Genomic DNA, 13,801 nt, shown 5'->3' with positions numbered 1-13,801 from the left:
CACTCCTCTTGTCTTATAAAAATAGCTTACATGCCCAATGTCAACAGACCAATGCTATTGTCTTCTTATGAGAAATACATAAATTTGTTTTGAAACTCATTAAAGCCCAAATACCCAGAACTGTCACTCATTTTATAGTTATTTTTACAAGCCTCCATGTATTTGTTTTAAAGGTCCGGTAAGAACAACAAGTTTAAAAATAAAATAAAAACATATAACAAACATAATAAGGATAATAAAAATTATTACTTAATACACACAACTTACACAACTAAACTGGAGAAAAATATCCAGAAACAAAATGTACTATCAACAACTTTAATATAATTTATGTACTCTAAACAGTACAAGAAACAAATTAAAAAGATAAACAAACAATAAGTCTCAGTGACACAGCAAACAACAACACGAACTATATCAATCACATTACTAACACAGTTTAGTCCTTCATAAGTGGAGAACAATGCATACACAGTTCATCATCACAACTCTAACCCTATAACAATGAAAAAAACTTGAAAAATAACTCAAAACGCAAAATTCACAACTACAATAACCCTAGCAAATATTAAGATGAAACAAGAACTCTATCCACAACTCTGCGTAAACGCGGGGCAATGCCTCTAGTAATTAAATAAATTAAGAGCGAATTGCACAGAAATTACATAAAGATTTGATAATTTGCGGAGATGGAAAAAACGAAAGCCCATACGTCAGGCCTATCTCCAGACACTGCGGAAACACCACGGGGACCCTACTCCTTGTTTCGTTCAGGTAAGAATAGAGTGAGAGTTTTCTAATTATTACATGCATGTAATCATTAATTAATATCTATATACAAAAAGTGTAAACATTCATGTAGCCTGAGCTGGTCTAATTATATCCATCCAAGGCTGACCAATACAGTAGCATTAAACAACGATACCTTATGGCTATTACACGAGTACGTATACCTTTTGGATATTGCAGCTGAGGATCCATTTCTGTTGTTTTTGCAAAACTGTTCTCTGCTCTTTTGCATATTTTCGGTTTTGACCCCTAACATTACAATAGTGAAGATTTCTCCTCATTTTTTTTGCCCAAAACTTCTGGTTGTGTACTCCAAAACCTACGTGTATGCAAAATGTATATATGCAACTCCCAATGACGACTAAATGAAAGATTTAAACAATTAAATGACTACAATAGATGCTTAATCATATACAAAACACTATATATAACTAATATTACTTAAAATAAATATTTTCAAAGATAAATATAGAATAGTCATATAATAATAATATTTTCTGCTAACAAACCTATTATCCGGCTTCTAAAATGTTTGTTGTAGAAAAGATAAGCTAAGATCTCTCAAATCATCTAAAACACTTGCTCCTTATATGTTTGTAAAAAACCTCCATCAGATATACACTCATAACTCAAAAAATTTGGCCAGATAAAACATTCTATTTTCAGCTAAGAACAATATTAGTTGTCAATAGGGTGTGATACAATTTTGTAGGATTGTTTATAGTAAATTTTTATTGGCTATTTTTATATTTAAATGTGTACATTTTTTTATGAGAAATTTTTAGAATAATATTTTCATATTAGTTGGTCAATCTAACATGTGAAATGCAGTCTTTTCTATGGAACATATGAAATGTTTATTGAGGCGACCGATGTAGATTCAGTATGAAGGGTTTGGTTACAACCATTCCGTATGTACAATATTGTTATAGAGAATGTGCATTTAAAAAGAGGAAATTGACATTAATGTTAGGTGTATGGATTATTGGATGTACAAGCATTCATATATTCAGCTAAAATTAATAGAGAGACTTACATGGGAAGACACATTTTGTCTTTTCTTTACTCACAAAGACACATTGTGTCTTTAACACACTTTATGTGTGGGGTCTTTCCATTTTGAGGCGAAAATACCCCTTCTTGAAGCTAACGAGAAATTTGTTTGTTTTAAAAAAATAAACCAAACATAACTTGGACGTTTCTGGTTGTTTGCAATAAATGAACATTAATTTCATGGATAATCTATTGGTGGATATATGTTTTGGTAGACAAAAATCATGTGGATGTGTTTATGGTGGACAAATTGTTGTGGATAGGAAAATCATGTTAGAGTTCAGATTTAATGTCGATACGTTATCGTGGACATCGTATATTGGATTTACGAGCCTAAGTATCATGTACAAAATATTGAACAAATTGATATGGAAAAATGTTCTCCCAACACAATGTGCCTCTAAAGGTAATTGGTAACATAGACTGTGTCTTAGGGGATATGATGATTTTGTTTCTTAAGTGCAGATGGCTGAGATGTGTTTGGTGATATGTAGAGAATGAGTCTGTGGTTCCTGAGGTAAATGGAAGTTCATTTTGGACAAAAAAAAAGATGCATGGACGGGAAATGTGTGGATGAGAGATGCGTGGACGGGAGACGCGTGGAGCCACTTACACCACCACCGTAACTACCCTCACGTCTTACACCACAACCTCCATAACCACCACCGCCTCCACTGCGGTATCCATCGCTTCCTCCACCATATCCACCACCATCTCCTCCACTCGAGTAGCCACCTCCACCAACCACCACCATTGTATCCACACTCACGTTACATACAGACATAATCAAGTGGTTTAAGAAGCGGGAGCTAACCTTCTATTTGGATTTTATCTGTCCAGATTTCTGAGGCTTGGATACAGAGATCGCTCACGATGAAAACGCGAAAACCCAAATATTCGTAGAACAGATGAGCAATGGAAGAGACGTGGGTTCCGAAAGTCGATATTTGGATCCAATTTCAGGTTTTGATTTCTGGATCTAGAAACAATCGGGGGAGAAAGAAATTAGGGGTCATCTCACCGGCGATGGATTTGTGAAGAAAGAAGAAGAGATAAGGTTTTGTAAAAAAGTTAAAAAGTTATCGATTTTGTAAAAAGATAAAATCAGATTTCGGTTTTGGTTAGGAATCTCTTTGGTTAGTTGGGTTGGGTAACGAGTTTGGTTAGTAGGATGAGATGTCTAGTTACTTGAAGATGTCACTTGGTTGAGGGTCATCTTAGTAAAACTAACATGATAAAGTGTGCTCAGTAAACAATGTGTCCTTTAGTTATATTGTAAACTCAACTTGTGTCTCTCAGGGTAAATATTTCAAATAATATTACCTATGATTTAAATAACTGTTGGCTGGATAAAGGTTTTTAAGTACAACTAACACTTTTATTAGCTGTCGTTTTAAAAATAGTACAAACTGGAAAATTCTCGAAAACAATAATAATACACTAATATTTACTATTATTATCATTTGTAGTCTGTTCACATAGCTTGCTAACAACGTTATCCATCCCGTCTAATAAAAAATATCTAACCGTCTATTATATTTGGTGCTCATATAGCTTGCTAACAAAATATGTAATCGTCTAATAAAATATGTAACGGTCGAATGACCCACTTGGCTAGATCGCACGATTGAAAGATTCCGGGTTGATTCGCGAGGATGTTTCTGTAAATCTAAAATGTTTGGGGTCAAACTGAAAAGAACCAGAACGTCAAGGACATGTCTTGCAAAAACATAGAAAGTCACCATTGGATAAATTAACCTTTCTCTTCGCTGGATCTGGAGCTTGATGAAGACCACAAGGATGAGCACGACGGCAAGGCTTGATTCCGAACATGACGACGTCGGTAGAGCAAGGCGACTAAAGATCGGTTGACGAAGGAGTACAATGTGTAAATCTCGCGACGCTCTCGAATTCGACGTAAGCAGAGGTGGAAGGTGAAGCACCACCGTGAATGGATAAGCTTGACGGCGATGACCTACATTCAGACGCGGCAATAGATAGAAAACAGAGGATTTTAGAAAGAAGAAGCAAAAAATAAACGGAACAAAAGTGGCATGAACAAACGTATATACGGAATCACGAGAGCCTTTAAACAATTTGAAACTGGGGTTATGACGGAGAAGACGAAGTAATTTTGGAACAATGAGCGATGAAATGGTATGAGAGAAACCATAGAGATTAGGCCTGGGATTATAAACCAAACCGAAATTTTTGAACCGAACCAAACCGATATTTAAATAGTTCGGTTTGAATTAAGATAAAGACATAAACCGATCGGCAATATATTTAATTGCATTCGGTTATCGGTTATTTTGGTTCGGTTCAATAAAACCGAACGGTTAACCGAACTTAAAAAAAAAGCATTGTCACTTGTCTAAACCTAATTTACATTATATCCATTTCATTCTCTATAGCCTCTCTCCTCCTTCACGCCGTATCCTTCGCCGTGTCTCTATATTCACATCATCTCTTTCCATCTCTTTCATCATCTCATCTCATCCTCTGTATTCCTCTGTTGCTTCATTTTTTTTCTCTGGTTCGATTAACACATATCAAATTCTCTAAATCCATCTTCCACTTCTTTTTTCTCTAGGTTTCGTCTTTTTTTGTTAGTTTAACAATCTAACCTGTTAACTTGTATGGATATAAGGTACTTAACAAAATTTTGGAGTGAGTTTTGATTTCTGGATGTTGATATTGATTTGGATGTTGATGAAGTTCGGCAACAAGATTTACAAACCGAATTAACCGGTTCCGAACCGAACCGAACTGAAGTTTTGTTTGGTTTAATTCGGTAGCCTTTTCTGATTCCGAAGTAACCGAAGAAACATAACACCCGAGCCGATGAAACCGATGAAACCGAACTCACATGCCTAATAGAGATAATATTGAATAAAAAGTAACTCTCTCTCTCTCGCCTCATAAGTTTAATCGCACGTGTAGTAGAAGGTGTAGGGGTTTTGAATAGTGTAGGTCGTGTTATAGGAACTATATGGGTAAGATGGCCATTATGAAAGAACACATCAGCAAAAAAAAGTTCAGTTCCATGACTACAAATTATGCTGATATCTTTGTACATGAGATGCAATTTCTCTTAAATAAATTAAAGTATAGATTTTCGGTTTTTGGACAGTTCCAAACCCAAACAAGCTTAAGCTCAAAACAATTAAAGTCCAAATAGACTAAATCCAAAAAACCCGATTTTTTGGGTTTATATAATTAAGTCCAAACCTGCTAATAAACAGAAACAATAACAAATGTGAAACCAACATAAAGCTCAGCCTTTAAAAAAGGTTTAAGATCCTACGAACGGAGCCTCATTGAGAATGTGATCACGATGGTCCTCCGAGAGCAAGGTAAGACCGAAACCTTAAATTTAATTTTATGTTTAGCCGAGCACATAAATTTTTACGCTCAGCAATTCATACACCATATATAATTTCTTTAGTCACAAATATTATCATACATAAATATAATTTAAGTTTTGTTTCGATGAAAAAATATAGCCGATAAATATAAAATTAAATATCAGCTAACATATAAAAATATCGAAATAATCAATGAATAATGATATTAACTTATAAATGATTCAGATACGTGAAAGTATAGCTATGCTACCATTAGTACCATACATATAATTTAACACTCGTATCAATAAATTAAATAATACTATAAAACGTCTCTCTGAAGTATTATATCAGTTCTCTGGTCACATCTACAATTTTCACTAATTTCATTTCTTACTCATAGTTATTAAATAAAATACTGGTTAGTCTAATATTTAGTTTTTTTTTGGTAATATGTTAGGCCATCTTTATCCCAAGTTTCTAAAATGGTTTTACAAATAAAAAATAGTGGTGGGCTCCATAATTCAGCTAAAAATCGATAACAAAAGTAACCAAATAAGGATCGACTTTTGTTGGTTTCATGTTGTTCACGGATCCCACTGACACATGGCGGTCCATGATTGGTTCATTTTTAATTTTTTTTCGGACAAAAAAAAACAAAATTTTTTTTTAAGAAACTCTAAAACTCACTATACCGATAATCATGCTCTTAAGAATCTAATATTTAGTTATTAAACTTTTATGTTAACGGGTTAATTATCATATTATCCTTGCATGATGATGCGGATCTCAACGAGGTAGTGAGACAAACCGGAAATTATAGTGTTAAAGATATTATTATTTAGTGATTATGTATGATGGATCTCATGACGATGGTAGAATAAATGAAAAAGAAGCACGTAAGAACATGATTATTGGGAGATTCTTAGGGCGATGTTCTTAGCGGAATATAAGAATCCGTCTCTTAACTTTTAAGTAAAAAAACTAAGAACTGACTCTTAAATAGACAGATTTTTATATTCCGCTAAGAACCTCGCTTTAAGAACTTCATAATAATCATGCTCTAAGAAAATATAAAAAAGGGATGTATAGGATGAAGAAATAGAAGGTAAAGATAATTGAATAAAACCATCATTACATTTATGTCACCTCATAAACTTTCCACTCTTGACTTGTGCTATCAATAGGGGCAACGATGTCGATATCATTCTATGCTGTTATTGGATTGGGCTTTGGCACTAATTGTTTATTCTTGCTTTTTTGCAAATTTCAACTTATTATGTATTTTTATGCCAATTGCTGACTTGTATTTTAGTAGATAAGACCACCTCCATTGGGGGTCTCCTAAGGAGAGTTTCAAGCAAAAAGAAAAAAAAATAAATGAAAAAGGGGAAAAAAAGAAAGAACCGGGTCTTTAAATGGGCTTTCTAGAATTGGTAAGGAACCCTAACGTGGCAGTCTCCTATTCGGCCACCCCTTAATGTCTCTCTCTCCTTGGCCTCACGAAATCAGTCGGCTTCTTCCTCCTCCATTTTCTGTTGATTGATTTTGGAAACGACGAGTGGTTTCCTAGATGTTTATTCGTCGAGTGGGTCTGTGAATGTGATGATCGGAGTATCACCACCAGCTGAAGAAGGAGACGACAACGCCGCCGCCGCCGCTCTATCGTCGGGGATTCTTATTCTCCCAACAAGTCAGTGAGAGTAGCAGAGCTCGACTTAGCTCTGGGTCTTAGCATTGGTAGGAATCACTCAAAGGTTCGGTTTTTTTTCATCTTTGGCTTCCTCGTCTTCTTCTCTGACGAGGACTTTATATGTATATGATTTGTCTCAGATTTGATTTTTTTAGACCTCTTTGTATGGTGAGATTGAGTTAATCAAATCATATAGATAGAATTATACTTGTGATCACATTTTTAATGTTGCAATGTGTCTTTTGGTAATGGGGTTATAAACGGAGTTTTCCACACACATTTTTCTGTAACAACAAGTCAGTTCTTTCATCCTATTTTTATTTTTTTACTTTCGTGGTGGATCGTTCTGATTGATCAAATTTGTAGGATGCAAGGTAATTAGTGGAATCAAACGTCATTTTTGTGGGCTGGAGCCAGGGAACCCACTCTCTGTCAGAAACGAATTCACCATCATCAAAGCATCCCTGTTTCATTTCATTTGGGAAGAGGTTAGTATACTTTTCTTTTAAGAGAACGTAGGTATCGATTAGGTTTGGAATTAAATGGAATTTAGTGTTATGGTTTGTGTTAGTTGCGGTGAAGTGATTGGCATTAGTTTGAGTTGCGGTGAAGTGATTGCCATTAGTTTGTATCGTGTCTGAGTTAATGCTTTGTCGAGTCTGTAACATTGTGATCTTTCTCATTAAGTTTTATATGAAATTTTTTTGTCTTCTATGTAATAACATTGTGATCTTTCTCACTGTCTGCTCATGTTTCATATTTTTCATAATGTATCGAGTGGTGAGTCACCATAGAGTTCATATCTTTAACATATCTTTCATCTTTCTTAGAAAATGTTTCGTGCAACTTAAAAAAAATAAAATTTAAGAACCTCAATGAGGTTCTCCCATTGTAGGATAAGAAAATTAATTAGTCTAACAAGGGTTCTTAACTTTACAAATCACCAAAAAACTACTAATTTATTCATGAGAACCCATTAGGGTCTCTTACCAATGGACTTGCTCTAAGGTAGATATATTAAAAAGACTTTTCATATATAAATGGTAAATGGATTTAAGTTGGATTACAAGATCGATAGTGATGAAAGAAGTAGAAGAGATGCGAGAGCCATAGCGAGTGCAGGAAGAAGAAGAGGTGGAGTGAGCCGGGTTTTACTGTTAGGAGCTTTTTCATCAGTTGATAAGGGTCCAGGGATGTTGGGTGGAGTTCTAAATGTGACTGGAGGTAGTGGTGGTTCAGTGACATCATCAGCTGTGAAAGCCGGGTGTGGAGAATCATGATTCACGAATCCTAAGAGGCCAGCTGGCTTAACCAGAGGCATGTAAGAAGGGTGGTCTTTGCGGGTCAAGCACCGGTTCCCTGAGAAAGAAACTTTGAAACTTCATATCAGAGTTTTCAGACATTCTTTCAAATTTTCAAACTTACTTTTGTATCTCGCAGCAGTGAGAGGGAACTCAGTGATGGTTCCACTGACACCAGCTCCAGCAACATACGTGTTTATCTCAACGGTCGCATCAGAGAAGAAATCCCAAGGCTGAGAAACAAACTCATTCCGGAACGTTTTAACGTAAATCGGAAGATTAAACTTGTGCAGCTTCTCCACTAGATGAGTCTGTCCGGTGAGGAAGAAGTTTCTGGTCGAGTAGACCGATAGTCTGCTGACAACAACAGCGTCAGCGAACTTCTTAATCTCTTCGATCGCAGAGTCGACGATGTCGCCGACATTTTTTTCCACTTGGTAGACTATCTCGTATGGGCTCTGTTTCTTGAAGTCAACCAAGACTGGGCTGTTAGATGACTGAATCATAACCCGTTTGGTCGCGTTGATGTAACAGGCTTCTTTGAATGCGTATAAAACTTCTTTAACAACGTCTATCCCTTGCTTCTCTCTTAGGTATGCTACATTCTGAATGAGGCCAAAACATATATAGTCCTTAAGAAGAACATCACTTTCATTGCTAATGTTAGATTAAATTTAGAGTGATACTACCTCCACGCTGATCAACACACCAACTAGTGAGCTAGATTTATTCGCCAAGATCAGGAAGTCATAGAGTGAGACAATCTTCTCTGAACTTTTCTCTCTCGGGTTCCTAAACAAGTTAAATCCCAAGCTGTAGGGGTGGGTCATTGCAACTGCAAACAGATGATGTAAGAAACAAAAAAAAAAACAAGAATCAAGACTTGGTAAGTAAGTTATATGGGAAACTTACGTCTCAGTGTCTTAATCTCAGTCCATCTCAGACTAAAGCTGTATAATCCAGCATGTGGGGCGATCTCAGGAACAGTTGATGAGCGGTTTATGAAAGGACTTTGGAAAACGTTGGTGCCCTCTAAAAGATTGCTTGAGTTTAAGCAAAACGGGATCCTGTGTGATGACATTTGAATCGCATAATCTATGATATCAGCACCGTCTTCGATAGCCTTTGAATAGGCCAAGTCAGAGCATCCAGGGTAGTCTCCACTTGCTCCATTTTTCGATATAACAAAAAAATCCCCTTGCGTTGAAGAAGCAGTACTTCCAAGATGGGAGAAACAGTCTGAGGAATAAGAAAAAGTTCAAAAAGAAATAAATGGTTTCACTTGTAGATGATGTGACATAGGCGAAGACATTTTACTTACCAACAGCCGAGGATGCGGTTAATGGAAAATCAGATACAACACCATCCACAGAGAAGTTCCCGTTGTCCATGAAAGATAAGTACTCAGCCAATGGAACATAACTATAGTTATATGCCAAATCAAAATCATTTGCAAAGCCTGAGGCATATACTTGTAACCCTTCTTTATGAGCATCTTGAACAAAGGTTGTATGGGGAAGCAAGTACTGGTCTTCGTCGACCGGCCATATGTAAGACTTGGGAACAAGAACGCCTGAAGCAAACATGTTGATGAATGTTAAGTTTGTCATCAGAGATCCATAGGTTTGATTAGTTGACACCTCAACCTCATCTTTCTCAAGGAATCTGAACACAAACTTTGGCCCGGTTTTACCAAACCGGCTACCGATGTCCCGGAAGAACTTCAATTCAGGGTAAGAGAGGTAGTCGATGATCACAGTTTGGGAAACTGATAGCAGAAATCTGCTCATGCTTAGATTGTGTTGCGCATAGAACGCATCGTGCTGAGTGAGAAAAAAAGGCAGCCGTGTTAGAGTGATCTGAGACATATATTTCATTAAAACAACAAGCATATATATATATAAAAAAAAAAAAAGCCAACCAGCATACTGTCACAAAAATTACCTGAACATTAAGCCAAAACCCCGCAGGTTTGAAATAATGTTCTATGTTCTCAATTGGTGAAATAATGTTTCTGTTGTCATCGAATGCCGGTGACCGTGACAATATCCCTCGGATCACTGCCACAGTTTGAAAAATAGATTTGTAAGAATAAATACAAAGAAAATTTTGTTCCTTCAATGCACCAAACTTACAGAACACGCTTTTGAGATCCTTGGAGGTGAAGTCAATGGTGAACCAGTCCTGAGTAGGGACTCCGTTAAGAAGGTAAGAGTTTTTCCGTTTAGGGTAAGCATCTTGGACGTTAGAATCTTTGTACATGGTCACGTCAGGGAAGCAAATCCCAACTCCATCCTTTGTAAGTTGCACATCACACCACAAGACAGCATCGGGAACACTTGTAGCCGACACAAAACTGTAAGCAGTTACGCTTGAATCTGGAAACATCCCAGAAAACCCACCACGTGCAATGATAAGAGGAGCCTCTCCTACCCAAACCAAAAAATCAACAAGGGAGATAAGTAAAGTCACTTTCACTTCGTTTGGTTCTGTTTTGAGAAAGTGAAGGAGATGAAGAGATAGAGGAGTTTACGTACCAGTGAGTGTCTGCCATGGAGATTTAGATCTTTGAGCAAGGAGTTGAGTAGATAGAAACTGGCTCAAGATGAGAACATAGAGTAGTAGAAACTTGGAAGCTCGAAGCCTAAACATCGATGGATTATCTTGCATGTATGTGATCATCGGTGAAGCTGAGTTATCCCTGCCAGAGACTTCACCAACTTTGTTCTTCCCGGTGCGAGAAGAGTGAGTGAGAAGAGAGAGAGCAGAGAGCTTTTATGGGGTTTGTGGGATTTTCTAGTAGTTTTATGATCGTTGATTAATTGAAGGGCAATTGACGATAGAAATATTATTTAGGTGATCGATCACTTTCTTTATATCCCGAAAGTAACCTATAAGATAGATTGTCCAAATATGACTTCCCTATACTACAAAGCCCATATTCTATGTAGCTGTCTATATATATCACATCTCGCTCTCCCTCTCCATCTCTCCGTATCCTGATAAAAAAAAAACGTATTTAAGTTATGGGATTTGGGTTTAGAGTTTAAATTTACGGTCTAGGATTTAGATTTAGAATTTAGGTTTAAGATTTAGGGTTTGGATTTAGGGTTAAGATTTAGATTTTAAATAACTAATATGTATGTGTGAGTCTTAATCAGATAGTAAAAATTAAATTGGATGCAAAATCAAATAACATGAATACTACAAACTTAAAAAGTTCTCGTGTTACTCAGATTAAAAACATATATTTAACAAATGATTATAAATCCATCTTTACATGTATCTAACAAAAAAATATACTGTATACCCGGTAATAGTAATTCACAACCAAATTAAAATGGATTATAAATAAATAGAAATCGGTTACCGAATAAAATTGGTTTACAAATTGAATTCAGTTTAAGTTCCGTATTAAATGCGTTGTTCGAAACTATGTTTCTGAAAAATCCACGAACTACAGTTTTATGAGATCAAAAATCTTTGTTCAATAGAGTACTCTAAATAAAACCCATAAACTATGATTTTCTCATATCACGAAAATAACAACACTGTACATTAAAATAAAAGAACTGATTATTACATCTATAGCTAGACGCTCTCACCCAAACACGAAAAAGGGAAATGATTGTAAACCACAACGTTGGTTTCGTCTGACCTCACCTGACACTAATGTATCTCTCTATGATTTGCCTACTGACACATATATACAGGTTTGCAGGCCTATCTAATACTACACCCTAGTTAATTTTGGACAGAAAGGTAACTTCGAGTGATCACTTACCCGGTTATGCAAATACCAACTTCTTTGTCCAACTACCTAATTACCGAACCTTTTATGGTTATTCAGCTAAATAGCCCTCTCTTTTTTTCTTTTGATCAACTACACATTTGTTTCTCACGCGCCATATTTTGATGCTTTATTCAACTGCAAGTGGGAATATTATTAACTCCAAGACGTCCCTTTTATCTGACACACCATGACACATCCCTATAATCTAAGTCCAGCTCTGCAGACCTATTAACAGCAGTTGCACATCAGTAAAGGACAACTCGGTAACTTCCCTTACCTTCGTTTATCCACGCAGCTAATTTACTTTTTTTTTTTTTTTTCATGAACTCCCACTTCAAGAAAACAACGATATACTGAGGGAAAAAATCGTCGATATGTCGTCGGAATAACGTTATTCCGGCGACATACCGACGAAACAAACCCTCAGAAATAACTCTTCGGAAATTCTTTTTTCCTCGTAAATCCCTCGGAATTTTCCGACGGAATTCCGAGGAAACTCCGAGGACCACCAGTTCGTCGGAAAGCTCCTCGAAATATACCGAGGGAGAACTTCCTCGGAATTGACCTCGGGAAATTTCAGCCGGAATTCCGAGGAAATGAATTTCCGAGGAAACTCCGAGGACCACCAGTTCGTCGGAAAGCTCCTCGAAATATACCGAGGGAGAACTTCCTCGGAATTGACCTCGGAGGTTCCGACGAAATGTTCCTCGGAATTTTAATCGGGAATTTCCGAGGAAATGAACCCTCGAAAAATTCCGAGGAACAAGTCCCTCGGTATATTCACCTCGTTCGGGTACATCTTCTGCATCATCTCCATCATTTGCTGGTTTAACCTCCTCTGTGTCTGTTGAGCCGCCATCTGGGTCTCTAACAAAGATATACGATCATCTTTGTCCTTCAACTGGGCCGTAAGTACTTCTGGATCAACGAAGGGCGGTGGTGCAGAAGAAGGGGGAACCGACCGGGTGCGACGACCCAAACCGACCAAACGTCCCTTCTTCTTTGGAACCTACTGAAATAGAAAATAGCCAAATTTAAATCAAGAAATAAATGAATTGAACTTTAAAAAAAAAGAACTTACGGATTCAACGATTTCGTTGATTCGAAACCGGGACAAGTTGGTCGAAGCCGTCGAAGCGTCATCCTCGGTTTGAAGCCGAGACACTTCGTCTTGCACCTGAGTTTGGACCAGGGTGACCGCTTCCCTCACAAGACCGTCATCAATCTGGCCGGTCTTCTTGTTGGTATATGTCCTCTTCATTAGGGCGAGATCATCAACCGGCTCGCCATCATTTTCTTCCGCCTTGAAAAAAAACATAAATTAAAGAAACATTAGAAATTAGAAGAAATGCATAAAAAAATAAAATTTCAAAACTTAAATAATTGAAGAAAAAGCGATTGAACTTACCTTGCGATCTCCCAGAGAGGCAATAGATTGAGCACCCAAGTTATGCTTGTAGATGCCCTTCCCTTTACGGTCGCTCCTGCGGTTGGTGGAGTTGGTGGAAGAAGTTTCTTTCGTCTCTTCCTTATCCCAATGCACACACAACTCCTTCCAGACCGTGTTGTTTATCGACTTTGAGACCTTTTAATAAAAATAAAAAGAAAATAGTTTAATAAATTAAAAAATAGTTTAACAAATTAAATCGAACCTTATTGATTTCCCACTTCTTCTTCCACTCGTGGATCTGCTTCCCATAGTTGTCCATAACTTTATGGACGAAGTGGTGATAGATAAAGAGCGTCTCATCGGAATTCCAGTTGAATTTTTGCTGAAAAAAAAAATAATTAGTAGAAAATTTATATTAAAGACTAAAAATATAAG

The 13,801-nt window shown here is 36.8% G+C and overlaps 1 protein-coding gene across 1 annotated transcript; it reads right to left on the bottom strand.

Moving 5' to 3' along the window:
• Positions 1–7,325: 7,325 nt before the first annotated feature.
• On the bottom strand, positions 7,326–11,000 carry LOC106316141 (glycerophosphodiester phosphodiesterase GDPDL4-like). Its single transcript, XM_013754017.1, has 8 exons — positions 10,721–11,000; positions 10,319–10,612; positions 10,128–10,243; positions 9,505–10,006; positions 9,096–9,422; positions 8,873–9,018; positions 8,308–8,788; positions 7,326–8,241 (listed from the first exon to the last, which is right to left on the bottom strand). The coding sequence occupies exons 1-8, from the start codon at positions 10,863–10,865 to the stop codon at positions 7,946–7,948; spliced, it is 2,307 nt and encodes a 768-aa protein (XP_013609471.1). The 5' UTR covers positions 10,866–11,000; the 3' UTR covers positions 7,326–7,945.
• Between the last annotated feature and the right edge of the window lie 2,801 nt (positions 11,001–13,801).

The sequence above is a fragment of the Brassica oleracea genome, chromosome C9 (genome assembly GCF_000695525.1).
Source record: "Brassica oleracea var. oleracea cultivar TO1000 chromosome C9, BOL, whole genome shotgun sequence".
Classification (NCBI taxonomy): domain Eukaryota; kingdom Viridiplantae; phylum Streptophyta; class Magnoliopsida; order Brassicales; family Brassicaceae; genus Brassica; species Brassica oleracea.
This window is presented reverse-complemented; position numbering and strand designations above follow the sequence as displayed.

Bases quoted from the DNA above. Each gene is read 5' to 3' on its own strand.
- LOC106316141 (XM_013754017.1), bottom strand. From the start codon at position 10,865: ATGATCACATACATGCAAGATAATCCATCGATGTTTAGGCTTCGAGCT. The intron at 10,244-10,318 runs GTAAGTTTGGTG...AAACTGTGGCAG, and splicing joins GGATCTCAAAAGCGTGTTCT to TGATCCGAGGGATATTGTCA. The intron at 8,242-8,307 runs GTAAGTTTGAAA...TTTCTTTCTCAG, and splicing joins CACTGCTGCGAGATACAAAA to GGAACCGGTGCTTGACCCGC.